The 26,489-nt window shown below is 41.3% G+C and overlaps 2 protein-coding genes across 2 annotated transcripts; both read left to right on the top strand.

Moving 5' to 3' along the window:
- The first annotated feature begins 8,518 nt into the window (after positions 1 to 8,518).
- On the top strand, positions 8,519 to 12,413 carry LOC137573168 (uncharacterized). Its single transcript, XM_068285018.1, has 3 exons — positions 8,519 to 8,918; positions 9,135 to 12,169; positions 12,315 to 12,413. Exons 1-3 carry the CDS (start codon positions 8,519 to 8,521, stop codon positions 12,411 to 12,413), a joined length of 3,534 nt encoding a protein of 1,177 aa, XP_068141119.1.
- Positions 12,414 to 12,556: 143 nt separating this feature from the next.
- LOC137573177 (uncharacterized) lies at positions 12,557 to 13,603 on the top strand. Its single transcript, XM_068285032.1, has one exon. The coding sequence runs from the start codon at positions 12,557 to 12,559 to the stop codon at positions 13,601 to 13,603; it is 1,047 nt and encodes a 348-aa protein (XP_068141133.1).
- The last annotated feature ends 12,886 nt before the right edge of the window (positions 13,604 to 26,489 follow it).

The following is a 26,489-nucleotide window of genomic DNA, read 5'->3' on the forward strand; positions in this document are numbered from 1 at the left end:
TTTTACCATACACTCATAGGGTGAAATGGTATATTAAAGTCGCCAAAATGTATGTAACAGGCAGAAGGAAGCTTCTCCGACCCTATAAAGTATATGTATATATTCTTGATCAGCATTAACAGCCGAGTCAATCTAGCCATGTCCGTCTGTGCGTCCGTCCGTCCGTCCGTCTGTACGAACATGCAGATCTCAGAGGCTATAAGAGCTAGTGTAGTATGTAAATGTATAGAGTTAATTGGAATTTTGGCAACGCCCCCAGGAATCACATAAAACTATGTTTTTTTTAAAAAGTATCACAGCAAGAGACATCAAATTTGCTTTATATATCCGTTTAGTTAGCGCGCAGAAACTAATTGTTCAAACTTTTTGCCACGACCCCTTCCGCCCCCGGAAATTACATAAAACTGATTTTCTTAAAAACTATGACAGCTACCGACATTAAATTTCGAATGTAGACTAGCTTAATAGACGCGCAGATATTGGCAAATTAAACAAACTTGGTTTTATCAAAAACTAAAAAAGCTAATTCACCAAATTTAGTATGTACACTGGCTTAGTATGTGCGCAGAGTATACAGTATTTCATATTTTGCCACGCCCACTTCGGCCTCCATAATGAAAAAAAAAAAACGATTTCCTCCTGTAGTTTTTTGACTATCGCAATCAAATTCGGCAGTCTAATTAACCTTATCTATTTCTACCAAACTACCAAATCAATGAAATCGGACTAGAAACATGAAAAATATGCGTATGAACGTATTTTACTAAGCGGTCCACAAGGCCAGAATTGGCCGTTGGCTGGTGGCGGCGCTAGAGTGCTCGTGTGTTTGTAGAGTGCGCGAGATAGCACATAGTATGAAGCATGTAAAAACAATTTCATAGACATACATTTGGTTTTCGAAATTTGAAATATTTGTTTCACATGGTGTATGGTATACCCAAGTCGGCGAGACGACTTACTTACTTCATTTTATTTCCTACTGTTTTCATTAAGTTAGACGTTTTATAAATTGGTTATAGACTTCAAAATTAATTGCTCAGTCTCCATAGTGGAGTACCGTTTTCCTTTGACTAAAGTGATTCCTTTGACTATAGTGATTTCTTTGACTATTTATTTATTTATTTGTACAGTGTTAGCTTATACATAGATAAATCTATAGCTACAGGAGGGACAGCCATAGCTGCTAAGGCTTTCGGCTGGTTTATGTTTAGATCTTCATTCTTTTTAATACAATTCATATTCATATAGTTTTTGCTTAGTCTAGATTATATTATTTTGTATGTTAGCTTATTTTATAAGAGGTTAATAATATTGGTTAGATTGAGGTATTTTATAAGTTCTTTTAGATTTTCAGGGGTTGGGTTGGATAGAAGTAGGGTAAGGTTTTGGTTTGGGATATGGTTTCGAAAGGTTTGAAACACCGTACATGTGTTTATGATATGTTCTTTATTCGTAATAGAGTTTGTGTCGCAGAATTTACAGTGTTTGGTGGGATTATTTTAAAGGAATCGGTGTTGTTCGTAGCCTTATGAGTTTTATTTGGGTTTTTCTAGGTATTTGGCAAATTTCTAGTTTTTTAAGATAGTCATCAACATTGTATTTGTTATGTCTGTTTATCTCTTGATACCTGCATGAAGTCTGTTGAATTAGTAGTGTATTTAGGTTGGAAAAGTGTGTTTTAATGTATCTGTTTATGTCTGTTTTGTTATAATTGGGATGCGTAAAGAGGGGTGATATAGTCGACGTTTTTGCTACTTCGTCAGCAAATTCGTTGCCCTTTATACCAACATGGCTAGGGACCCATAGGAGCATGGTTTTACGCTGTTGTTTTATTAGTGTTTTTCGAATTATGTCTGGGTAATATGTAAATATTTTGAATAGCCTTAATAGCGAGTCGCAACAAATGCATATCTTTGCCTTTTATCTTATTGGCTATTATGGTTGCTTCGAATATGGCAATGATTTCTGCCGAAAATACCGATGGGTATAGTGGCTGAATTCCCAATTTAAGAGTCTCTTTTTCTGTCGATATTGAAAACCCTGTTATACCGTTTTTCAGAAAACCGTCGGTGTATATAAATGTGTATGTGCAAATTGCTTAGTGTAGTGATTTCATTGCTCCTTTAAGGCTGTTAAGTGCTGATGCGAATTCTAAGAAACCTATCTCTTGTTCCATAAATTTGGCAGAGTTGTGTGGTGGGCTATAGGTGTGGGTAGTATTTGCTTTTGTTTTGATTCTACGAATGTAGAGGTCAATAGTTGGTCCTCTGATTGTCTGTGGTTCGCAAAGGATGTTGCTATTTCTCCTGCGTCTGAATTCAGTGTATTTGTGGTCGTGTCCTGAATGCAGTGAATTTGGAAAGATTTGTGGAGTCCGTTAAGTTTTCTTATTTTATTCCATATTATTTCGGTGGTAAATTTAGGGGAAATGTCAGAGGTAAATTCTTGTAAACTTCGAAAATGAGCATTAAGTTTTTTATATCTGATGATGTTCTCTGTAGTCATGTCTCGATTAAGGGCTTTCCATGCTAGTATTTTTATTTCCCTACTGGCAGCTATTTCCTTGTTCCACCAAGGTACGTTATATGGACGTTTGGGTGGTTTACAGAGAGGGATACTTTTGTATGCACTTTGGAGGATAATTTTGTTGATGTTACTGGCTTCCTTATTAACATTTGGGGATATTGTTGTTATATTGTTAAGCTCGTCTGTCATTCTTTCAAATTTTTCCAATTTGCTTGTTTTGTTAAAAATCTTTGTGTATATCATGTGTGAGTTTTGTTTTGATCGCATGAGAACATTTTTATGGTGATAGGGGAAGTGATCACTTTCTTCAAAAGTGTCGCTGATGCTGAAGTCGCAGTTTATTTTAAATTCTGCTGAGCAGAATGCAAGGTCTATGTGCGTAAATGTGTTGTGAGTAGAGAAGTGTGTGGGTTGACCATTGTTTAGGATAATGTTGTTGTGGTCGTTAATAAATTTGGCTAAAATTTTACCCCTTTTTCGTCCTTCAGAATAATTCCAATCTTTAGGGCGAGGTTCGGCACAACAAATTTTAATTTGTGCCACAGTGAAATCACGACACAATAATTAATGTATATATAAATGTATGTTGGAATTTATTTCTATGTTTCTGGGTTTCTTTTGGTTAAATGTTTATACAAATCATGACACAATAATTCATATATATATAACTGCTTCAGACTTTTGGTTGAACGTTTAGACGCGATTTTACACTGACTCGGGTTGATACTCGTATTGACTGTGTACTTGTTGTAATTGTATTTAGATTTTGTTGTTGTTTTAAAGAGTCTATAAGGTTACTCCTAAGGCCTTATAACTCGATGACTTGCTCGCACTTGTTGATCGCTAGGCGCCAAATATTCTTAAGGTTACTCGTAAGGCCAAAAGGTATTTGTTGCTTCGCTTGCTGATCAGGACTCGATGACTTGATTGATTGATCCCGACTCGACGACTTGATAAATGTCCTGACTTGCTGCTCGCCTATATAGGCCTCCTGGGCCTCCAGAATCACTTGGTGTGATACCGCTATACAGGCGGTGATTTTCCATCGGCCCATCGCTTTCATCCACGCTGTTGCTATGCGTGGTGAAAGTCCCATACAAGTCCTTTGCGCAGCCGCATCCACTTTCTGGCTGCTGCGCGCCCATTAAATTCCTGTCCTTGTTCCTCCAGCTTTGCCCAAATAGCGCCTCTGTTGCTATGCGGGCTTCCATCCTTTTCTAGTTTAGTTCCTCTGCTCTGGTCCCATGTCCTTCTCCTTATGGGCTTGTTCTCTCGAATTTGTTTGCATGGTTGCTCTTCTATATGGCCGTTCACTTTATGTTAGCAACATATTGATTTTTGTTTATTTGGCCGTTTACTTTATGTGAGCATCATATGGATATTTGTAAATTTGGATTTAGTTCAATTTACTTCGATATTAACTCAAATCATTTGTCTACGTCATCCATACGTTATTCGCCTCGTAAACAGGGCTTCCCCAATACCCCATTCCCCCTTTCTTTGGCTTGCACATACCCCCTTTGCCCATCGAACTTGTTCGACGATATTGGCTTTGCTTGATATGCACACAGCCCCCCCCCCACTATCACCCGTTGAACATGCTTCGCCATCACTTTGGCTCTTCTTTGTCTCTCTACTTGTTTAGCCTCATAGAGCGCGCTTCATCCACCGGTACCCGCTCTCAATTAGCACACGCATAGTGTCGGTGTGCTGCGACTGTATTGCTGCATTCTCAGCTCTCCATGCATACCCTCTCTTAATCGGTCCATGCCCTCTTGTGATTGGAGCATCGAGGCCCGCTCTCTTGTGCGTATGCTCTCCAGCCGTTGATTTTTGTGCTTTCTGCCTCCCACGCATCTTCCCGCTGTGACGAAATTGCTGGTTTGGTCGTATGTGGTCCGATCGAACTTGTTGTATTGTAACGAAGTGTTGCGTGTGTTAATTGCAGCAACATGTTGCGAAGCATGATCTTTGGCAACATGTTGCCGGGCATCATGCATCGTTGGTTTTATATTGCATTGGTTTTACATGTTGTTGTGTGGGACATTATTGTCAAATATATGTTCCTCACACTTCCCCCTTATTCTGGAGCGAATTGCCCCCTTTTTTTTTTTTGTGTCTTATGGTTTCTTTTTCTATTGGTGGTTTTTTTTTTTTTTTAGTTATAGTTTAGACTCAGGTCAAATCTTTTTGTTGGCCTTTCGGCATCTTTTTTCATGTTGGCGATTACTGAGTATCTTTTCTATATTTTTTTGGCGGATTAGGGCATCTTTTCCTCTGTATTTTTCCCTTTGGCCCGTTCCGCATCTTTTATTTCCCCCTTTGTTGATTGAATATCGTTGTTTACGATATTGTGTTTAGTCGACATTCTATGTTGCGTGTTGTTTGCAACATTGTTGCTTGGCTCCGTTCTCGTTGTTGGGTACATGTCGACTGGTATTTGATACTTTGTTGCTTGGATATATTTCTTGTTGCTGGACACCTGTTGCCTGCTGTTCTGTATTTAAATCCTCTGTTTGTTGTTTTAGTTGGCTAATGTGTGCTTGTCTAGTTTTTCCTGTGCCTTCATGTTGTAGCTTGCATATGACTGGGGATATGAACCCTTGAACCTTGTATGGCCCTCCAAATTTGGGTGCTAATTTTGCAGCAAATCCTTCTGCTGCGTTTGACAGGTGATGCTCCTTTGCCCATACCGTAGATCCAATCGCCGGTCTCCATTCGCGCCGTCTCAGATTATAATGACGTGCCTGATCTTGTGCCGCAGTCTCCATGTTCCTTCTGATGAGTTCGAAAAGTTCTTTCAACTGGTTAGCTTTTTCCTCTGTTGTTGTCTGCTCCTTTCCTGTGCCATTTGTGACGCTGTCATATATGGCTCCCGGCATTCTAGGTTCTCGGCCTTGCACCCCATATGCTGGCGTAAATCCAGTTGCTTGAGATTGGCTTGTATTTATCGCCAATGTAATTTCTGGCCAGCACTCGTCCCAATTCCGTTGGTTGTCTCCTGCATATTGGGCGATCATTGTTTTGACAGTTCTATTTACTCTTTCGGTTGGGTTTTCCTGAGGCGTATATGGCGCTGTTAATTGGTGGCTGCTTCCCCATCCTTCTAGCAATTTCTTGAAGATCCTGCTCGTGAATTGGACTCCATTATCCGTTATCACTATTTTTGGTGTCCCGAATCTTGATAAAATCCTTTCTCTGAAGGCCTTTACTAAGTTCTCCGCCGTTGCCTTCCGCATGGGTATGATTTCTGTCCATTTCGAGAAACGGTCTATAATCACCAGCAGCATCGAATTTCCGTGTTTTGATCTGGGCAATGGTCTAACGAAGTCCGCGCATACTGTTGCCCATGGTTCCTCCGGTACTTGCGTTAGTAATTTCCTTGCCGCTTGTTGTTGATTGGGTTTGAATTGTAGACATGTCATGCAAATTCCGACGAAGATTCTGATGTCTCTTTGCATTACCGGCCAGTAGTATCTTGCGGCGGTCCTAGCAATTGTTCACCGACTGCCCGTATGCCCGGCCGTCGCTGACGAGTGGTTTTCTTCCATTATTTGTTGTCGTAGACTCTTTGGCACACATTTTTCCAGGCCACCACTTCCTCTTGTCCAGCTCTGTGTGGTATGTTTCTGTATAGTTGGCTGTTTTCCATCACATAGTCTGCATATTTCTGTGGCTGTTGCTTGATTTTTGTCATCATATCCTGAATCCATTCACACTCCTTATTGGCTTGTCGTAGTCTAGCGCCGTTGTCTGTTATTCGATTGCATCTCTCCATTGGTTGCCTCGACAGCGCGTCTGCTACTATGTTCAGCTTGCCTATCAATATGATGTTCACCAACGTAGTATTAAATCCGTAAGAAGGCAATTCCTCATGTTCGAGTTACACAGTCTTAATTGGCTCCCGAGTCTTTGCCCACCTTCTGATTCTGGCAGGATTCTTCTTATAAGTTTTTCTTTACTTTGCCATCGTAGGGCCTGTATTTGGCAGTTCGAGCCTGTTTTACATTATCAATTATCCAGTTTTAGAGTCTAAGGCATGGTATGGCTATAGCAAATATGGAGTAGTTTAACAAAATCTATTAAGAATAAAACTTGGTGATGCTTGAAATCGCTTTTCAAACACAGCAGATTCTGTCCACCTTTTTTGTGCTGCTTTTAAAATAATCGTTTTTCGAAATTGACCCCGGCTTAAATGCAATGTTTGATTTAATTTTTCATTTTGTTTTTTTTTTTTTACTTTTTATTAATATGGCAGTGCAATGCACATATACTTCCTTCCCTAAAATATATGAATGAACTTCAAACTCTGCCTATGTCTCTTTCCATTTGTTATGGCCGGGGGTGTTGTTTTCGTTTATGCTTATCGATAAGTCGGGGAATTCTACATAGTGTTGTATAATGGAGACCGAAAGGTAGGGAATTTTTCTCCTCAAACGGGTAAGGGAGCGGGTAACAAATGAGAAGACCGCTAGCCAGGATTTTCAAAACTGAGAGAGAGGATTTCGGAGTTGGGACTGTTCCTGATTGGGATAGTCAAGACAGATAAAGGTCAAATAATACCAAAAAAAAGTTATGTGAGAATTAAAAAAAAATTTAATATAGTGAATTATTCCAAGAGGGAAGCCAAATCCGGGGTATATGCCCATACGGGATTGGCCGAGATAGAGGGATAAGTGAATCTTTCATATTCAGGGCCTGCCCAGGGAGTTAGTCCTAATCTTATCCTGACCTTCGGGATTCTCCGTACAAGGCAACCAAATCGGCAATGGTCGGAGGCCAGGCCGCATAATCCAGGGCCTGGCCAAGCTTTTTATTTCTACCCATGATTAAGAAGATTCTCCATGGCCTCGTGACCACCACATATGAGACCGAAAAGAGAATGGTAAAACAGACAGGGGAGTACAAGTTTAAAATAAATCGTGTTGCCGCCGAAATCCACTGACTGCCCAGCAGACCCGACGCAGCCACCAATGGGTTAACCCATATCACTCATTCTCTTTCATTTTCATACTTATACTTAAGCGCCAGCCTACGTGCTGGGAAATTAACCGTTGCATCTTGCGCTTTAAGCTTACATGTTAGGTTCTATGCTTGTTACTAAGCGGCGGACAGAACAGTTTGGTTACAACCGCGAGTAAGGGCGATTAATTTATAGCGGCTCAACTACCGACTCGCTCGCTCACCATACACACACCCACTTAGCCTACCATTAGCATAAGAAAACACGTGGAAGAAATAAATGAAGTATCACGTGAAAAGTGAAGTGTTTCTTGTGGGCCCGCTAAAACATCGAACCTTAGCGCCAAACTCAACAATTCTATAAATTACGCCAGGAATTAATTCTATAATTAATTCTAATTATTAATTCTATAATTCTATATATTAATCTAACAGTGGTAAACCACTAAAGGAACCGAAAAAGTTAATTATTTAACTCAACTCGACGGGTCAACCCACGGTTCTACAAGTAAATCATATAGAGGTTAACCTCGATGATTGCATAACCAATCACTAAATTGTGATACATATGTACATAACCTCAACGGTCAACCGTTTACGACCTACATAGGTCACGTAACTAATCAACGTCGCTTAAAAGTATAAACTCATTGGTAAACCATGGCAACAAAAGACTTATCATGTGGACTCACAGGTTACATGCAGAACTGACCGCATGGTGCAATGCAATCGATGATGTTCCTGGTATCATTTCGACTGCGCTGGAGTAATAGACGAGAAATCTGAGAACAGCTGGAACTGCGACTGCGTCAACGTGTCAACGGAAGTCATCACAACCATATTGAGCAACGCATTGCAGAACCTCGGAAATACCACACGAGCAGGTGAACCTCAGGCTACTTCGTCACCAGCAAAACCAACGGGGCCGCTACAAGAACCGGATCGGGACTTTGGACTATGCCGTCCAAAAATATTCCAGGACACAGCTAGGACAGCTGTTCCTATTTTTACTTCTGCCAAACAAAAAGCGATGGTCACACACTCAGCTGTGCGTGACACGTGGCATTACGATCACGAGGCACCGCAGCTGCCGTTCCTAACCTCAAACAACACGCGTGCTACGACACGCGAACAACCGCACCTAAGTGCTACGCCGATGGCACCCTGGAATTTTACGAATACTCAAAACAGGGCTGCATCGTACTATCCAGAAAATAAAGTGCGAATGGACGTAGACCTAAACACAGCAATGCCAAGCGCAGCACAACTTGCAGCCCGTCAAGCGATACCGAAAGAGCTTCCAACATTCGATGGCAATCCTCAGAACTGGCCTCTATTCTACAGTAGTTTTCAGACAAGCACGGAAATCGCTGGGTATACGAATGCAGAAAATCTTATGCCGCTGCAAGCTAGCCTGAAGGGAAAAGCACGTGAGTTAGTTCAATCCAAACTCCTTTTACCAGCAATGGTCCCTGAAATCATACAAACATTACGTATGTGTTTCGGTCGGCCAGAGCATATTTTGCACAACTTACTGGAAAAAACGCGGCAACTACCCGCAATAAAAGATAAGCTTGAACCACTTATCGAATACGCACTGTGTGTACGAAACATCTACTCAACGATGGAAGCATGTGGACTCACAGGTTACATGCAGAACCCAATGCTCGTACAAGAGCTACTAGAGAAACTCCCCACACAACTGAAGCTGCAGTGGGCAATGTTTCCCAAAGACACTAAGATACCATCAATGGAATCTTTTAGCAAATGGATCTACGACATAGCTGAAGCAGCAAGCCAGGTAACATCACCGCTTTACCATAAGAAGAGCGGAAGCCTAAATCATCACACAGAGGCACCTGAAGAGCAGGTCAAGGAAATTACGTGCGTCGTATGTAACGAACCTGGGCACAAAATACACAGCTGCCCATCGTTCAAAGCCACGCCAAATCAACAAAAGATTTCTTTTCTGAAAAATCACAAGCTCTGCCAACAATGCCTAAACCGTCATCACCAAAAGTGCCAACGTGAGAAGGTTTGCGGCATACGAGGCTGCCGAAGCAAACATCACCCATTGATCCACGAGATGCAGCCAATACCAGAGGCTGCGAAATCCAGCAGCCCAAACAGGCCAGCTATGGTCACCAACGTGCATACGCCGGAGGGCAAGCACACCCAGCGATCCAGAGAGTCTGGCTCAACATATTTCCGCGTCATTCCAATACAAATCATCAATAAAACGAAAGTCACTAACACTTTTGCATTTCTAGATGAGGGATCGGCACTAACGCTCATCGACAACAAGGTCTTTAAGCAGCTCGGCTTAAAAGGCGTTCCAGATCCACTGTGCCTAAAATGGACCAACGATACAACACGCGAAGAAAATGCATCGGAACGTGTCACGCTTAAGGTTGCCAATCCACATAATGGCAATCAATTCTACTTGGAAGTGGTTCACAGTGTAGATACCCTGGATCTACCTGTACAGTCTATCGACATAAGGGCTCTCGCCAAAGAATTCCCCCACCTAGCGGGACTACCGATAGCATCATACACCAACGCACGCCCAAGCATCCTAATCGGCACAAATAACTGGAACCTTGCCGTACCCCTTAAAATCAAAGAGGGGGCATGGCACCAACCAATAGCGTCAAAGACGCGACTGGGATGGGCACTACAAAGCTCCACGCGATCAAGGGCTACTAGAGCTAATGTGAGCGTTCACATGTGTGGATGCAGGGACGCAGACGCTAAGCTACATGAGATCATCAAACAAGCGTTCTCATTAGACGCTACCACAGCAAAACCGCTATCATCACCAGAAGAAACTCAAGCTTTAACCAAACTTGAATCTACTACCTCCCTTAAGAATGGAAGGTACGAGGTCGGCCTAATGTGGAAAGACCCTGAAGTTTCATTACCCGATAGCTACGCAAACGCACTAAAACGGCTTAAATGCCTACAAAAGCAATTTTCCCGACAACCACAGTTGAAGGAGCAAATCACCAAACAAATCGAGAACCTCGTCGAAAAGGGCTATGCTCGCATGCTGATGCCGGAGGAAATAGCTGCACCAAACAGACGGACATGGTATCTACCAACCTTCATAACTAAAAATCCAAATAAACCAGAGAAGGTCCGGCTTGTATGGGACGCAGCCCATGACTATATCTGGAGTGGCCCAGATCTCCTCAACTCCCTGTTTGACCTCTTGCTCTCATTCCGAGTGGGACGAGTGGCGATCTGTGGCGATATTGCCGAGATGTTCCATCAGATCCGAGTGAAACCAGCAGACACCCATGCGCAAAGGTTTCTGTGGTCCGACAGCAAATCCGAGAGGCAAGAGCCTAACGTCTATGTTATGGAAGCGCTTACTTTCGGAATCAATTGCGCACCCTGCATTGCACACTTTATTCGCGACAAAAATGCAGATCGATTCTGCCAACAGTACCCTCAAGCAGCACAAGCCGTCAAGGACTACCACTACGTGGATGATTTTATATACAGTGGCGACGACTACGTGGAAGTCGGAAACATCGCAACTCAAGTCAGAGATATCCATGCAGCAGGTGGTTTCCACATACGCAATTGGTCTTCGAACTCTAAGGAGGTCCTTCGAATACTAAAGAGCGATTCGCTGCTCCCCGAAGCTGTCGAAATTACCGCCACGGAAAAGGTACTCGGCTTATACTGGGTGCCGAACTCCGACGTATTCACATTCATCTGCAAGTTCGCCAGGTTGAAGCGCAACGTTTTGGACAGCGACAAAACACCAACCAAACGCGAGCTCTTGCAAGTACTTATGTCAATGTACGACCCACTCGGCTTCATCTCATGCTTTACAATAGAGCTCAAAATCCTACTGCAAGAAGTCTGGAGAAGCGGCATTGGCTGGGACACTGGTTTGCCCGACGCATTGTTACCCAAATGGATACGATGGAAACGGATCCTTACAACAATCGCCGGATTGACCATCCCGAGATGTTACTTCGACAGCAGCGATCAAGTCCATGATGTCCAGTTACACACGTTCGTTGACGCCAGCGAATTGGCATACGCAGCAGTCTGCTACCTTCGGATACGCCAGGGGAAAAGAACCTACCTCAGCTTCGTGGTCTCCAAGGCGAAAGTGGCACCGTTGAGTCCACTATCTATACCAAGGATGGAACTGCAGGCCGCAGTGATCGGAGCAAAGCTGAGTAACCGAATCCAACGCAATCCAAGTTTGTCAATTAATTCGAGTTGTTATTGGTCCGACTCAAAGACTGTTCTCAAATGGCTTCGTATGGATCCACGAAAGTTTCAGCAATTCGTCATGCACCGCGTTGGCGAAATACTGGAATTCACAAACGTTAGCCAATGGAACTGGGTTCCAACCAATCTTAACCCTGCAGATCTTGCTACTAAAACACACAACGCCAATAAACATGAAACTTGGCTACACGGTCCGGACTATTTGCTGCAGGATCAACACGAGTGGCCAAAATGCGATGATTTGGGGCCACCAAACAATGCTGAAGTCAGGCACAACATACTCTTCATCGACAATGCGCCGATGGAGCTAAAACTTAACGCGGAATATTTTTCCGACTGGCGCAGGCTATATCGAGCTTTAGCGCGCTTTATTCTCTATATTGAGAAACTGAAAGCAAAACAAGCAAAGGCATCGCCACCTACAGAGGTGTCTTACGAGATGATTCAGCAGGCACGCACACTCCTACTGCGGCATGCGCAGTCATCTGAATTCAACCCAGAAATTCGCAACTTAACGAGAGGTAAACCTTTAAAAACAAATTCTAAACTCATATGTTTAAATATCTTCCTAGACGAAAACCAGCTCCTACGTACCCGAGGGCGAGCAGAAAACCTACACGGACAAAACCAAATACTGCTCCCATATGGGCACCACATTACTCGGCTCATAGTGAACTGGTATCATCAGGAAATGCACCACACATCCCATGAGACGTGTATTAACAGGATTCGCGGCATGTTTTACATACCACGCCTACGAGTCTTATACAAAGCCATGCGGAAGTCTTGCCAACGCTGTAAAAATGAGAGCGCCATGCCTGATCCACCGCAAATGGCTCCCTTGCCCATTGCCAGGCTGGCTGCCTACCAACGTCCCTTCACTTACGTCGGTATCGACTACTTCGGGCCCTTCTTGGTCGCTGTAGGACGACGAAGCGAAAAAAGATGGGGAGTTATTTTCACCTGCCTAACCATACGGGCGGTGCATATAGAACTGGCGTGCTCTCTGGACACTGCATCGTGCATAATGTGCATCCGAAACTTCATCAATCGGCGCGGGACCCCAAGAGAAATTTACAGCGACAATGGCACTAACTTCAAAGCTGCCGAAAAGATTATCTGTGACAAAGCGCAGACGATCAACTTCAACGCCGTGCAACCGGCGTTCGATGACATCAAATGGAAATTTAATCCACCAGCCGCTCCTCATATGGGGGGAGCATGGGAGCGACTTGTTCGTTCCGTCAAGACTGTACTCTACGCAATCTGCCCAGCGAGAAAATTCACCAGTGAGGGCCTACAAAGTGCACTATGGGAAGTGGAATTTATCCTAAACTCCAGACCCCTTACTTTTGTCTCTCTGGACAGCAAAGACGACGAGGCTATCACCCCTAATCATCTACTACTAGGATCAGCAAGCGGCTATAAAACAGTCTTCAAAACCACACACACCGTACAGCACACGTGGCAAGCTGTTCAAGAATTCGCCGATCAATTCTGGCGACGATGGGTACGCGAATACGTTCCAGATTTAGCCAGGCGAGGAAAATGGTTTACGAAGAGACCACCAATAGCAGCTGGAGACGTCGTTGTAATATTGGACGAGACTCTGCCCCGAAATAGATGGCCGAAAGGTATAGTCGAGCAAACAATCCTGGCCAAAGACAACCAGGTGCGTCGAGTGATCATCAGAACCGCCAATGGGACTCTTCAACGGCCCGTGGCTAAAGTAGCTGTATTAGACGTCGGCTGTAATGGAGCAAAGCAATCCCATGAAGAGAGCAGCTTTACTGGGGGGGGAATGTTGCCGCCGAAATCCACTGACTGCCCAGCAGACCCGACGCAGCCACCAATGGGTTAACCCATATCACTCATTCTCTTTCATTTTCATACTTATACTTAAGCGCCAGCCTACGTGCTGGGAAATTAACCGTTGCATCTTGCGCTTTAAGCTTACATGTTAGGTTCTATGCTTGTTACTAAGCGGCGGACAGAACAGTTTGGTTACAACCGCGAGTAAGGGCGATTAATTTATAGCGGCTCAACTACCGACTCGCTCGCTCACCATACACACACCCACTTAGCCTACCATTAGCATAAGAAAACACGTGGAAGAAATAAATGAAGTATCACGTGAAAAGTGAAGTGTTTCTTGTGGGCCCGCTAAAACATCGAACCTTAGCGCCAAACTCAACAAATCGGTATATATATATATATATATATATATACACACAGACAATTTATTCTTTAAATCGTTCATACATATTTTCCAATCCATATAACATTATTTATTTATTTATTCAATTTATTTATTTATCTAATCATCAAAATAAGTTTTTTTTGTCTGCCAATATCGAGTCTCAATATTGTAATATCGTTTGTTTTTCTATTATAATTAATCATATCCTTGTGAAACGTGCCCGCGGTCAGATCTTTTGTTTTAAGGTATTCGTCCAGCAAAAACTCCAGTAGCTGTACTCTGTGCATAGTCCTTACCATAAAAAGAGAGCACTTTTTTATAGGTAGGTCCCCTATGGTCAGGTTGGCGTCTGAAAAGCAAAGAAGAAATTATCAATAACTTATTTTTTTTTTTTTTTTTTTTGTTGCCCGAGTACAAAGGGCCATTGGAGACAGAACGATGTCTCGGGGAGCGCGTAAAATTTTAATTAATTAAATTGCCATACCATTATATGAAATTATTATAAACGATTGTGAAAATATGAAGGATATTGAGTAGTTTGGTTTACCGGGAAAGGGGGGACGGTGAGGTGTTTATATGGGGCAGTAGGATACCAAAACTGTCAGGAAGGGCGGGTATGCCGGGAACAAATGAAAACCCGGCAGGAGGATGAGCTCTTTGGGAGATTCTCATCGTACACGAGACTAGTACGGATTCTGGCTTGGGTGCTACGATTTAAGAGAAAACTAGACGCTCAATAATTCTGCCACAGGGGAGCCACGTGACGAAACTGCTAATCACACATTATCACAACAAATGGAAGCATCAAAATGAAAATACTATCATCGCTGAAATACGTCGGAAGTTTTGGATTCCTCATTTACGCCAAGAGTTACGCCGGACGTTATGAACATTCTTCATATGCCGTATGGAGAGAGCTCGCCCAGCACCTACCGTGATGGGACAACTGCCCTCGGACAGAGTGACTCCCTTTGCTCGTCCATTTTCTTACACTGGATTGACTACATGGGGCCGTTTGCAGTGGTTAGGGGAAGAGGAACAGAGAAGCGATGGATATGCATTTTTACTTGTTTGACTGTATGCGCCATACACTTGGAGTTGGCTGATAACGGGACAAACCTAGGCTGTTAGAGTTTGAATTGAAATGTAATTTAATATAATTAAGCTATAATTTAGCTATAAACACATATGATTGTTAGTGTTGTAAGACACAGTGTTGGAACACACTAGAAGGGCTAGTGTAGAAAGCGGTCACTTGATATCGAGCCGTGGAGAGAAAAGCGTGAGTAAAATGCGCTATTATTATATTTCTTAGGAAATAAAACTCACTCACTCTCTACTCATCAACTCCTCAACAATTTGGATGAAATTGGTACCAAGGGCGCTTGGAGAGGGTCAGGAGTTATTATATGCTAAGGGGTCCACGGCGCCGTGGGTCGAGTCAACAATTGGTAATATATGCCCTGCTATGGTTTTAATTCACAAGTTTAATTTACAGTACCAAATGAGTGTTTCTCAGCTATGGTTGACCCAAAATTTTGACCAGAGCGCCTAGTTGTACACGAGTTTGCGCCCAATGAGCGCTCCCGTCCGTTGCCTTTCCACCTTCCTAATTCATCTTTTGCTTCAAAAAACCAATAGTCTTTGCATTCATTATCAACATATAAGAGGACTTCTTACCAAGCTTTCAAAACTGTTCTGTGATAGCCAAACCTTTTCGGGTGACATATTAGCTATCTCTAAAACTTTACTTAACTCCTCTGTTTTGGATAATGAAATTCTTTCAAATAACTTTATTTCTTAAAGGCTTGATCGTGTTGGTCGTTGTGGCGGTGGAGTACTCATTGCTGTCAACTCGAATCTGTGTTCAAGTGTTTTCTACTTTGCTCTTAATTCTCTAATTGATAAATGCGTTCCTTATGTGAATATCTCTACCATCTCCAGTGCGCCAGTCTGGTACACACGTAGGCTCTCTAATCTCCGTAACATTAAATCGAGATATTTTAAAAGATTTAAAAAAACCTGGTTCGCGACTTGACTATGCAAATTATTGCGTAGCCTAATCCCAATTTTGTCTTTTAAATACTCAATGCTACAATAATTATATCGTTCGCTGTAAGGTTGAATTTTATAAGAACCCCAAAAGATTTTACAACTTTGTCAATTGCAAATGACGCTTTAATTTACTACCTTCTACCTTCAGACTTAATGACCTGACTGCTAATAATGATTCAGAAATTGCAGATGTGTTTGCTAATTTCTTTCAGTCGACTTATTCTACTACTGTTTCGGATCCCACACGCTATCCCTTTTCAATCCCACATTTAAATTGTATGTTTTTTCCCAGTATTACTGAAGATTGTATTATCTCTAGCTTGTCATCTATGACGTCTTCCTTTGTTCCCGGGCCTGATAATATACCTAGTTGCATCCTTAAAATGTATTCTATTTCCCTATCTAAGCCTTTATCTCGGTTATTCTTTATATCGAGTGAGACTTGTAGCTTTCCTGATATTTGGAAGGAGTCTTTTATTATTCCGGTTTTTATAAAGGGTAGCAAATTGGATGTTTCTAACTACCGTGGCATTGCCAAACTTTCGGCAATACCTAAGCTGTTTAAAAAATTATTACGTCTTCCCTTCAACATCTATCCAGATCCACTATTTCTCCTTGTCAGCATGGCTTCATGAAAGGTCGTTCGTCGCTTACCAACTTGGGCCCACTGTTATTTACATTGTTTATAAATGATTTGCCTTTGGCCTTGGCTCATTCACGCGTGCTCATGTTCCTATAATGATCCTTCTTTCCAACAGTACTTGCAATCAGATCTCGATGCGTTCTGTGATTGGTGCCATGTTAATAAATTGCACTTTAATGCCTCTAAGTGTTCTTTTATGACTTTCAGTCCTATATCGATCGTTCTTTCCAACAGTACTTGCAATCAGATCTCGATGCGTACTATGATTGGTGCCACGTTAATAAATTGAACCTTAATGCCTCTAAGTGTTCTTTTATGACTTTCAGTCGTTTGTCTCCGCTCTTAGCTCATTACTCTATTAAGTCTGTTCTGTTAAATTGTGTACCATCAATCAAAGACTATGTTTGACCCAAAACTTTCATTTAATGTTCATATTTCTTCAATTGTCAATAGAGCATGCAGCCTTCTTGGCTTCATTCAACGAATTTGATGATCCCTATATAACAAAGGTTTTATACACTTCGTTAGTTCGCCCTACTCTAGAATATTGCTCGCCAATGTGGAACCCGCAATATGATGTTCACCAGCGTAGTATTGAATCGGTACAGAAGCAATTCCTTAAGTTTGCGCTACGCTGTCTAAATTGGGACCCGAGTCTTCGCCTACCTTCTTATTCTGACAGACTTCTTCTTATTAATCTTTCTTCACTTTATAACCGTAGGCTTATAAACTTTTTTCCTATTCACCTTAGTAGATGTCTGACTGACTACTCTCTTCACGAACCTTTTCGTGTTCTTTGCTAATCTTTTGACATCCTTTCTTACCTCATCTCTCCTCATCTTTCTGTCACTTCTCTTCGCGCTATTATTTTTTTGTATAATCTACAACGAAACCGGGCCGGGCATGTTTTGTTCTGTATAAGGCATAGCTTACTATCTTTAATTAATTGTTAACTGTTTATTAGCTTAAGCTTTTTCGTCGACTGCCATGTTAGTTTAACACAGTTCAAACAACAACACAGTACCATGGAGTCACTATTGCATATCCATCATTACGCTTCAGATGCTCTTTCCCCCAAAAGTCATGTAACCATCCTGGCTACTGGTTTTGAAAGAGCTTTTGATCGCGTTGGTGTGCACACCGAACTGGATCAACTTTCCCGGTGGGCGGTAGGTCCTAAGGTCCTTCTACATAGTGAAGGCTTTCATGACCAAGCGATACATGCGTGTTAGAGTTAATAATACCTTAACTAATTCCTATAAATTACACAACGGCATTCCTCAAAGATCACCAATCTCAGTGGTATGGTTAATAATTGCCTTACACTCCCTAGATATAATAATACTAAAGCACAAAAATATACAACTCTCAGTTTACGCGGATGATGCTATAATATTCAGCAATTGAAAAAATACAATGTTACTATTTCTTACTTTTAAACAAATACTCATGAATATGGTTGAATGAGGTAATTTCTCTCTTGCCTTAAACAAATGTAAATTATTGCAAATTCATAAAAAACATCGTTGTACATATCCAACTCTAACGGTAAATAACATAACATTAGAATTTAGATCTAGTACACTTACGTTTAAGTAACACTGGGTTAATCTTAGAGCGCCTTAGCCAGCGCCCTATTTTCATTAAGTTTCTTGGGTCTAAGCATTCTTTTGTCCATTCAACATCACTAATTCATGCCACAAGAGCCGTAATACTGGCGAAAATCGACTATGGGCTGGCAATCTATGGATGGTGTGCGCCAAACATCAAATCGTTCTCCCCGCATACCGTCCAGTAGTACGGCGTAGCATTGGCGCCTTCCCCTCAACTCCGACGAAATGACTTTTAGCGGATGCTGGGTTTCCTGCGACAGTCTTTCTACCCCCAATGCAGTTAATAACATCTATAACCAAACTAGCGAAATTCAACATCTTTGCAGAAAACACGTTACTAAAAACTCTTTTGGTTGTTCTTTTTTACAAATTGTGACCTCTTGGTCACATGGGCGTAAAAGGTAATGAGCTTTCAAATTTAGCGCCCAAACATGCAGGATAATCTCCTTTCCCAACTGTCAGCCCTTGTGTCAGAGAAGACTTATGGCGCAACATTAAACAATTTAACCCAAGCAAGGAACCAGTCCGATATCCACTTTAATTGCACAGAAGACATTGTAATATCATCACCCGCCTCAAAACTGGTCACACCGTCCTAACCCACGGCCATCTGCTAAATGGAAAAGCTAAGCCCAGATGCGTGAAATGCGGGGAAGAATTATCAACCAGACACATATTGCGCACAATTAATAAATTTTGATTAAATTTCTTACGGTTTTATTTCGTTATGTGCGATAAGGAACTTCGTTGTAATGAAATACACAAAACACTAAAATACATAACAAAACTAATTAATTTGCCAAATTTTGCAAATAAAACACAAAGGTTACAAGCTTCACACACCTGCGAAAGCGTAAACGAACTAAGCACAATTAGTAATTGAGAGAAACAATAAATATTGATAAAAAAAATTAGGAGCTATCAAAAACACGACCGTAACTTTAGAGAGCAGAAGCTTTTTGACGCAAAACTTTCGTTCAATCCATATTTATTTTCATTTGTCAATACAGCATGTAGTCTCCTTGGGAATAAGGATTTTATGTTTTAATTTAATTCGATCATCTCAAGAATATTGCTCGCCAGTGTGGGACTCTCAATATGATGTTCACCAACGTAGTATTAAATCCGTAAGCAAGCAATTCCTCATGGTCGAGTTACGCAGTCTTAATTGGCACCCGAGTCTTTGCCCACCTTCTGATTCTGGCAGGATTCTTCTTATAAGTCTTTCTTTACTTTGCCATCGTAGGGCCTGTATTTGGCAGTTCGAGCCTGTTTTACATTATCAATTATCCAGTTTTAGAGTCTAAGGCATGGTATGGCTATAGCAAATATGGAGTAGTTTAACAAAATCTATTAAGAATAAAACTTGGTGATGCTTGAAATCGCTTTTCAAACACAGCAGATTCTGTCCACCTTTTTTGTGCTGCTTTTAAAATAATCGTTTTTCGAAATTGACCCCGGCTTAAATGCAATGTTTGATTTAATTTTTCATTTTGTTTTTTTTTTTTTTTTACTTTTTATTAATATGGCAGTGCAATGCACATATACTTCCTTCCCTAAAATATATGAATGAACTTCAAACTCTGCCTATGTCTCTTTCCATTTGTTATGGCCGGGGTGTTGTTTTCGTTTATGCTTATCGATAAGTCGGGGAATTCTACATAGTGTTGTATAATGGAGACCGAAAGGTAGGGAATTTTTCTCCTCAAACGGGTAAGGGAGCGGGTAACAAATGAGAAGACCGCTAGCCAGGATTTTCAAAACTGAGAGAGAGGATTTCGGAGTTGGGACTGTTACTGATTGGGATAGTCAAGACAGATAAAGGTCAAATCGGTCGAAAAAGTTCTCGAGAGTGGTTGGTTAGGGCGAGGGCCTAGAAAGAAAAAAGTAAAAGGAAATAATACCCAAAAAAAAGTTATGTGAGAATTAAAAAAAAATTTAATATAGTGAATTATTCCAAAAGGGAAGCCAAATCCGGGGTATATGCCCATACGGGATTGGCCGAGATAGAGGGGTAAGTGAATCTTTCATATTCAGGGCCTGCCCAGGGGAGTTAGTCCTAATCTTATCCTGACCTTCGGGATTCTCCGTACAAGCCAACCAAATCGGCAATGGTCGGAGGCCAGGCCGCATAATCCAGGGCCTGGCCAAGCTTTTTATTTCTACCCATGGCCTCGTGACCACCACATATGAGACCGAAACGAGAATGGTAAAACAGACAGGGGAGTACAAGTTTAAAATAAAATAATATATATATAATATATATATATATATATATATATATATATATATTGTGAAAAAAACGAGAATGGTAAAACAGACAGGGGAGTACAAGTTTAAAATAAAAAAAAATATATATATATATATATATATATATATATATATATATATACACAGACAATTTATTCTTTAAATCGTTCATTCATATTTTCCAATCCATATAACATTATTTATTTATTTATTCAATTTATTTATTTATCTAATCATCAAAATAAGTTTTTTTGTCTGCCAATATCGAGTCTCAATATTGTAATATCGTTTGTTTTTCTATTATAATTAATCATATCCTTGTGAAACGTGCCCGCGGTCAGATCTTTTGTTTTAAGGTATTCGTCCAGCAAAAACTCCAGTAGCTGTACTCTGTGCATAGTCCTTACCATAAAAAGAGAGCACTTTTTTATAGGTAGGTCCCCTATGGTCAGGTTGGCGTCTGAAAAGCAAAGAAGAAATTATCAATAACTTAATTTTTTTGTTTTTTTTTTTTTTTTTGTTGCCCGAGTACAAAGGGCCATTGGAGACAGAACGATGTCTCGGGGAGCGCGTAAAATTTTAATTAATTAAATTGCCATACCATTATATGAAATTATTATAAACGATTGTGAAAATATGAAGGATATTGAGTAGTTTGGTTTACCGGGAAAGGGGGGGACGGTGAGGTGTTTATATGGGGCAGTAGGATACCAAAACTGTCAGGAAGGGCGGGTATGCCGGGATCAAATGAAAACCCGGCAGGAGGATGAGCTCTTTGGGAGATTCTCATCGTACACGAGACTAGTACGGATTCTGGCTTGGGTGCTACGATTTAAGAAAAAAGAAGTTCGTGAAAATTACCTGATATGCTCAGAGATAGATTATGCTGAAGAAGTTCTGTTCAGAAGTGTACAAAAAGGTTCTTATCCAGATATGAATAGTGAGCTCGCCAGGGGTAAACTGATTAATAAGGGAAGTAGTCTTCTGAAACTAACACCGGAGATAGATAATGATGGCTTGTTACGTGTAAGCGGACGCATAGATAAAGCTTGTGCCGTTGATATGGACACTAGACGCCCAATAATTCTGCCACAGGGGAGCCACGTGACGAAACTGCTTATCACACATTATCACAACAAATGGAAGTTTTGGATTCCTCATTTACGCCAAGAGTTACGCAGGACGTTACGAACATGCTTCATATGCCGTATGGAGAGAGCTCGCCCAGCAATTGGAATTGGCTAGGGACTTGACGGCCGACACTTGCCTTAAAGTCATTCATAACTTCATGAGGCGGCGTGGAGTCCCAATAAGAATCAGGTCTGATAACAGGACAAACCTAGTGGGTGCTGACCGAATATTAAGACAAGAATTGTATAAGAAAGTAGCTGCCGGGCTCGCAAGCGAAAAAATCGAGTAGCTTTTTAACTGCCCATTGAATTCACGTGCAGGCGGATGTTGGGCGCTACTACAAGGAAATTTAAAGGAGAATACCCTCTACAGCTTGATATGCGAAGCTGAAAATATTGGTAATTCACGGCCTCTGACGCACATTGCCATAGATAGTCCGACAGGGGATCCTATAAATCCAAATCACTTTCTTTTGGGTACAGCCAACTCCACTCAGACTCCGCATCCGCAAGAAGAGGATTATCACCCTACCATGAAGGATTTGCGGATTAAGCAACAGATGACTCATTCGTTTTGGCGCAAGTGGGTAAACTAATACCTTCCCGATTTGTGTCGCCGCACCAAGTGGTATCATTCGGTACAGCCGCTAGCTCTGGGAGATATCGTCCTTATTTACGACAGCACACAGCATCGAGTTAACTGGCAGAAGGGCAGAATCATCGAAGACCAGCACTGGAGAGTTTCGTCGACCGGCATGCATGTTAGCCAAACTGGATTTTGGTGAATCTAAGATGGACTAGATTCACGGTGGCGGAAAAAGTTGTGAAGAAATGCCAAAAGCTGTTAGAGTTTGAATTGAAATGCGATTTGATAGTGTTAGACTACACATAATTTAGCTATAAACACATATGATTGTTAGTGTTGTAAGACACAGTGTTGGAACACACTAGAAGGGCTAGTGTAGAAAGCGGTCACTTGATATCGAGCCGTGGAGAGAAAAGCGTGAGTAAAATGCGCTATTAGTTTTACGTTGATTTAATTTCTAATATTTCTTAGGAAATAAAACTCACTCACTCTCTACTCATCAACTCAACAATTTGGATGAAGTTGGTACCAGGGGCGCTTGGAGAGGGTCAGGAGTTATTATATGCTAAGGGGTCCACGGAGCCGTGGGTCAAGTCAACAATTGGTAATATATGCCCTGCTAAGGTTTTAATTCACAAGCTTAAGTTTTCTAGGCCTCCCGCAATCTCCTCTTTTAAATTTACAGTACCAAATGAGTGTTTCTCAGCTATGGTTGACCCTAAATTTTGACCAGAGGGCCTAGTTGTACACTAGTTTGCGCCCAATGAGCTCTCCCGTCCGTCGCCTTTCCACCTTCCTAATTCATCTTTTGCTTCAAAAAACCAATAGTCTTTGCATTCATTATCAAAATATAAGAGGACTTCTTACCAAGCTTTCAAAACTGTTCTGTGATAGCCAAACCTTTTCGGGTGACATATTAGCTATCTCTGAAACTTTACTTAACTCCTCTGTTTTGGATAATGAAATTCTTTCTAATAACTTTATTTCTTATAGGCTTGACCGTGTTGGTCGTTGTGGCGGTGGAGTACTCATTGATGTTTCTTTCAGTCGACTTATTCTACTACTGTTTCGGATCCCACACGCTATCCCTTTTCAATCCCACATTTAAATTGTAGGTTTTTTTCCAGTATTACTGAAGACTGTATTATCTCTAGCTTGTCATCTATGACGTCTTCCTTCGTTCCCGGGCCTGATAATATACCTTGTTGCATCCTTAAAATGTGTTCTATTTCCCTATCTAAGCCTTTATCTCGGTTATTCTTTATATCGAGTGAGACTTGTAGCTTTCCTAATATTTGGAAGGAGTCTTTTATTATTCCGTTTTTTAAAAAGGGTAGCAAATCGGATGTTTCTAACTACCGTGGCATTGCCAAACTTTCGGCAATACCTAAGCTGTTTGAGAAAATTATTACGTCTTCCCTTCAACATCTATCCAGATCCACTATTTCTCCTTGTCAGCATGGCTTCATGAAAGGTCGTTCGTCGCTTAACAACCTTGGGCCCACTGTTATTTACATTGTTTATAAATGATTTGCCTTTGGCCTTGGTTCATTCACGCGTGCTCATGTTCCTATAATGATCCATCTTTCCAACAGTACTTGCAATCAGATCTCGATGCGTACTGTGATTGGTGCCACGTTAATAAATTGCACCTTCATTCCTCTAAGTGTTCTTTTATGACTTTCAGTCCTTTGTCTCCGCTCCTAGCTCATTACTCTATTAAGTCTGTTCTGTTAAATTGTGTACCATCATTCAAAGACTATGTTTGACCCAAAACTTTCATTTAATGTTCATATTTCTTCAATTGTCAATAGAGCATGCAGCCTTCTTGGCTTCATTCAACGTTGGTCCAAAGAATTTGTTGATCCCTATGTAACAAAGGTTTTATACGCTTCGTTAGTTCGCCCTACTCTAGAATATTGCTCGCCAGTGTGGAACCCGCAATATGATGTTCACCAGCGTAGTATTGAATCGGTACAGAAGCAATTTCTTGAGTTTGCGCTACGCTGTCTAAATTGGGCCCCGAGTCTTCGCCTACCTTCTTATTCTGACAGACTTCTTCTTATTAATCTTCCTTCACTTTATAACCGTAGGCTCGTTTTTGGCATTCTCTTTCTCCATAAACTAGTCAACGGCGAAGTCATTTCTACCAATTTACTAGATACGCTATATTTTTGTGTTCCCTCACGTCGGACCAGAAACTTTTTTCCTATTCACCTTAGTAGATGTCTGACTAACTACTCTCTTCACGAACCTTTTCGTGTTCTTTGCTAATCTTTTGACATCCTTTCTTACCTCATCTCTCCTCATCTTTCTGTTACCTCTCTTTGCGCTATTTTTTTTTTTTATAATCTACAACGAAACCGAGCCGGGCATGTTTTTTTTTTGTATAAAGCATAGCTTACTATCTTCAATTAATTATTAGCTGATTTTTAGCTTAAGCTTTTTCGTCAACTGCCATGTTAGTTTAACACAGTTCAAACAACAACACAGTACCATGGAGTCACTATTGCATATCCATCATTACGCGTCAGATGCTCTTTCACCCAAAAGTCATATAACCATCCTGGCTACTGGTTTTGAAAGAGCTTTTGATCGCGTTGGTGTGCACACCGTATTGGATCAACTTTCCCGGTGGGCGGTAGGTCCTAAGGTCCTTCTACATAGTGAAGGCTTTCATGACCAAGCGATCCATGCGTGTTAGAGTTAATAATACCTTAACTAATTTCTATAAATTACACAACGGCATTCCTCAAGGATCACCAATCTCAGTGGTATGGTTAATAATTGCCTTACACTCCCTAGATATAATAATACTAAAGCACAAAAATATACAACTCTCAGTTTACGCGGATGATGCTATAATATTCAGCAACTGAAAAAATACAATGTTACTATTTCTTACTTTTAAACAAATACTCATGGATATGGTTAAATGAGGTAATTTCTCAGGGGCCACTCTTGCCTTAAATAAATGTGAATGATTGCATAGTCGTAAAAAACATCGCTGTACATATCCAACTCTAACGGTAAATAACATAACATTAGAATATACATCTAGTCTTAAAGTTCTCTGCCTTATGCTTGACAGTACACTTACGTTTAAGTGACACTGGGTTAATCTTAGAGCGCCTTACCAAGCGCCCTATTTTCATTAAGTTTCTTGGGTCTAAGCGTTCTTTTGTCCATCCAACATCACTAATTCATGCCACAAGAGCCGTAATACTGGCGAAAATCGACTATGGGCTGGCAATCTCCCCGCATACCGTCCAGTAGGACGGCGTAGCATTGGCACTTTCCCCTCAACTCCGATGAAATGACTTTTAGCGGAAGCTGGTACCTAAAGTACAGACGAGAGCTGCGCAACTGACTTTCAAGCTTATACGTAAAATTCTCTTCTCGACTAACCAAATTCTGCTAAAAGACTTTAATACAACGGTTAAACAGCGACGAAGGTTCAATGTCAAGTTTACTATCCGTAGATGTTCCATTGCATATCATTGGAACAAAATCAGCCCATCTCCTCCTTGGCAACTTCAGGACCACACCGAGAACACGTCTCTCAACTTGGGAAAAAAATCAAAAGCACCCAAAAATGTAATTTAGCAAATGCTAGCTGCCGAAACGGAAAAAGACCCCAACTGGAGCTGGTTTTACAGTGACGGATCGAAAACAATTGACTCCACAATCTTCGCAGTATTTAACCAGTCTGCAACCCTTTCATTTAATGTTCATATTTATTCAATTGTCAATAGAGCATGCAGCCTTCTTGGCTTCATTCAACGTTGGTCCAAAGAATTTGACGATCCCTATGTAACAAAGGTTTTATACACTTCGTTAGTTCGCCCTACTCTAGAATATTGCTCGCCAGTGTGGAACCCGCAATATGATGTTCACCAGCGTAGTATTGAATCGGTACAGAAGCAATTCCTTAAGTTTGCGCTACGCTGTCTAAATTGGGACCCGAGTCTTCGCCTACCTTCTTATTCTGACAGACTTCTTCTTATTAATCTTTCTTCACTTTATAACCGTAGGCTTATAAACTTTTTTCCTATTCACCTTAGTAGATGTCTGACTGACTACTCTCTTCACGAACCTTTTCGTGTTCTTTGCCAATCTTTTAACAACCTTTCTCACCTTATCTCTCTTCATCTTTCTGTCACTTCTCTTCGCGCTTAACTTTTTAATCATCTACAGCGAAACCAATGAAAATATTCTGGACTTGGATTGGCTGCAACTCATCCCTGGCCACATTGGCTGTAAATCGGGG

Source organism: Drosophila tropicalis, unplaced genomic scaffold, assembly GCF_018151085.1.
Source record: "Drosophila tropicalis isolate 14030-0801.00 unplaced genomic scaffold, ASM1815108v1 contig_109, whole genome shotgun sequence".
Classification (NCBI taxonomy): Eukaryota; Metazoa; Arthropoda; class Insecta; order Diptera; family Drosophilidae; genus Drosophila; species Drosophila tropicalis.